This window comes from Trypanosoma grayi (genome assembly GCF_000691245.1).
Source record: "Trypanosoma grayi strain ANR4 Tgr_1645_V1, whole genome shotgun sequence".
Classification (NCBI taxonomy): Eukaryota; Euglenozoa; class Kinetoplastea; order Trypanosomatida; family Trypanosomatidae; genus Trypanosoma; species Trypanosoma grayi.
The window spans coordinates 1-2,542 of NW_008827263.1; the positions used below are offsets into that span (position 1 = coordinate 1).

Consider the following 2,542-nt stretch of genomic DNA (forward strand, 5'->3'; position numbering starts at 1 on the left):
CAATCGTGGGATTCTAGCTTCCCAAGTAATGGACTTGGTGCCAGACTTTGGCGCCACGATGGGGCATTTCCACGATACCAAGGGGAACTTCATATTGAGGTTAGGATCCCGCCCTGGCGCCGCCACGCTGCGGTGGTCATCTCGAGTTCTGTTTCATACGTCGCTTAAAGGTGTCACCACGGAGGACATGGATGGTGTCAGGCTTCAATCATGTACCAGATGGATTGCCCGACGCTTCTATCGGAAACGCTCTACGCTACCTGGGCGGCTGCACTATGACCTATGGGCGGATGGCTCTTTAAAATTAGGAGTAAAATCTGGCGCAGCAGCCATGATTTACCTCAACGGAGAACCTGTTGCCCAAGTAAAAACGAATAGAGGACCAATAGCGTGGAGCTGCCGGGCTGAATCTATCGCATTGCAAGTTGGACTGCAGAAATTGCTGGACATCATTCCCCGCCGCAACACTCGGCCGTGCAGAGTCTCTGTCTTCACGGATTCCCTGTCACCCCTCATGGCACTTCAAACAGGCCCCCTGACAGTCACAGACCCCATATTGCGAATACTATGGAACCTGTTATTGGACCTTCAACACCGCAAGGCACGCATACGGCTACAATTTATATTTGGCCATTGTGGCATTGCAAAGAACGAGGCATGTGATAAGAAAGCCAAGACGGCCTCTGACCTACCACAGCGCGGGGATACGTGGATACCGGATGTGGTTGCGCTGGTGAAATGTCACACACGTAGCCATCTGCCCAAACCATCCGCCAACCGCTTCAGCATCACAGGCCATTGGAACCCGAGATGCAATGATCCCAGCTTAACTCGAGAAGGGGGCGCAGCCCTGGCGTATCTCACCGCTTCGGCCGGCTTCGGCGAGCATTACAGCCCCTCACGCCACACAGATATAGGTGGTGTAACCCGATAGAATTGTCTTCTTCTCTTAAACGCCTCGCGGGGCAACGCCCGCAGAAAACTCAGAGGCAGCGCCTTTGCTTTTTCGTGATCCGGTCAACTTCCCGGAGTGGCAAATACGCTTCAGCTGTCGGACAAGGTGTGGTGAATCATATGGTCAAAAACCATGGATTCACACGTTCCTAACCCCCATGGAAAGCCAAGCATCCGTCAGCCGTGGGGTCGCTGAACATCCCGCCAACGCCCCCCCCCCAGACCCAAGACCCAAACACACAGCACCGGACACGACAACCGACTTAAGCCCGGTGGCAAAGAAGAGTCGAGGAAAACTTGCTTGTTATTTATGCGCCGCATTCTGCAAAGCATTAGGGGGACTAGCACGGCATATTTGCCGCTTCCGCTGCCTTAAATGCCTAAATGCAGAATGGAAGCTCCCACAGGGGCCAAATAGAAGATCATGGGTTTACCTTTCCAATGCGAACGCTGCGGGTTCATAGACCCAGCCAAAGTGGGGCTGTTTTTCCACATCTGTGCCAAGTGCCACCACCCCACGAGAGCTCCCAAGCGCAAAAAAAACACGACCCAAACCGTGTGGTGTGATATTTCAGAACGTCATCGGCAACGCTGGGTTGCGGCTATTCATGGGAAATGTATCGCTTTTATGGCCCGACAAAGGGCACGCAAGAAACAGATAATCACAAACTAAGCGCCGTCAAGCTAGAAATGGCGGGCGCCCCCCACCCGAAATCCGCCACAACAAAGTTGGAAAAAGGGATGACCATAAATGGGAAATGCCGGGTGCCACGGGATGGTATTCTTGTGGGTGTGTTTCTTGAGGACTTTGTGTGCCCGACATTTGGGCACCAGCGCCAAAGCAAACAAGGGCCTACAAGGCGCCGCGCGGCCACAGACAGATTCAGGCCGGACACCCTTAAAACAGAACAAACGCACTCCGAAGAAATAGACCAACCTACACTTACTGGGCTGCCGTGCCATAAATAGTCTCCGGTGTCAGTTTGCTCTGGGTGGGGGAAATGTGAAAAACCCATACGCTTCGCACAAATGCCTGCCCACCTGCGCGGCGGAAGGCGGCCCACTACCACCCGCCCCTTTTATTTGTTCATTCGCCAAGCGCTGCCTATTGCAGAACGCAAAGCAACCAAACCAAAAACCAACAAAACATAACAGAGGGAATAGTCTATACCTTACCTTCCCCTACAAAGTAAAAGAGAGAGAGAGAGAGAGAGAGCTAGCGAGACCTTTTATCTAGATCCCATTTCGAAAACCCCCTGCCCCTGGTACGCATAGAAAGGGGGACATCCAGTAACCTCAAGGCCTTCCCCTTATAAGGAAGTTAAAGCTTGTAGTCCCACTGACGAAAAGGAGGTGCTGAAAGCGCCCTTAACCCGCCTCCCGCGCCCCCCTTCGCGATGTCCGTCGGCAAAACCTTTGCCCCTCGCGATATGCCGTCCGCAGGGTTGTTTGCCAACGCGGCATAGCCCCATGTGGCGTGCAAGCCTTGGTCCCGCAGAACCCTGTCGATAAGCCCCGCCTCCCCCACCAGGGCATCGGAATGCGCGTTGCCTTTCTTCATAATATGCATTACCGTCTTGTTGTCGAT

At 53.6% G+C, this 2,542-nt stretch overlaps 4 protein-coding genes across 4 annotated transcripts; 3 read left to right on the forward strand and 1 right to left on the reverse strand.

Annotated features, from left to right (window-relative positions):
- Positions 1-28: 28 nt before the first annotated feature.
- Positions 29-934, forward strand: DQ04_16451000 (Tbingi protein; the record flags this gene model as incomplete). The annotated part of the gene is made up of 1 exon (XM_009317467.1): positions 29-934. The coding sequence occupies one exon, from the start codon at positions 29-31 to the stop codon at positions 932-934; it is 906 nt and encodes a 301-aa protein (XP_009315742.1).
- A 178-nt stretch (positions 935-1,112) lies between these two features.
- Positions 1,113-1,418, forward strand: DQ04_16451010 (hypothetical protein; the record flags this gene model as incomplete). The annotated part of the gene is made up of 1 exon (XM_009317468.1): positions 1,113-1,418. One exon carries the CDS (start codon positions 1,113-1,115, stop codon positions 1,416-1,418), a length of 306 nt encoding a protein of 101 aa, XP_009315743.1.
- A 151-nt stretch (positions 1,419-1,569) lies between these two features.
- Positions 1,570-1,923, forward strand: DQ04_16451020 (hypothetical protein; the record flags this gene model as incomplete). The annotated part of the gene is made up of 1 exon (XM_009317469.1): positions 1,570-1,923. One exon carries the CDS (start codon positions 1,570-1,572, stop codon positions 1,921-1,923), a length of 354 nt encoding a protein of 117 aa, XP_009315744.1.
- A 352-nt stretch (positions 1,924-2,275) lies between these two features.
- On the reverse strand, positions 2,276-2,515 carry DQ04_16451030 (hypothetical protein; the record flags this gene model as incomplete). The annotated part of the gene is made up of 1 exon (XM_009317470.1): positions 2,276-2,515. The coding sequence occupies one exon, from the start codon at positions 2,513-2,515 to the stop codon at positions 2,276-2,278; it is 240 nt and encodes a 79-aa protein (XP_009315745.1).
- Positions 2,516-2,542: the final 27 nt, after the last annotated feature.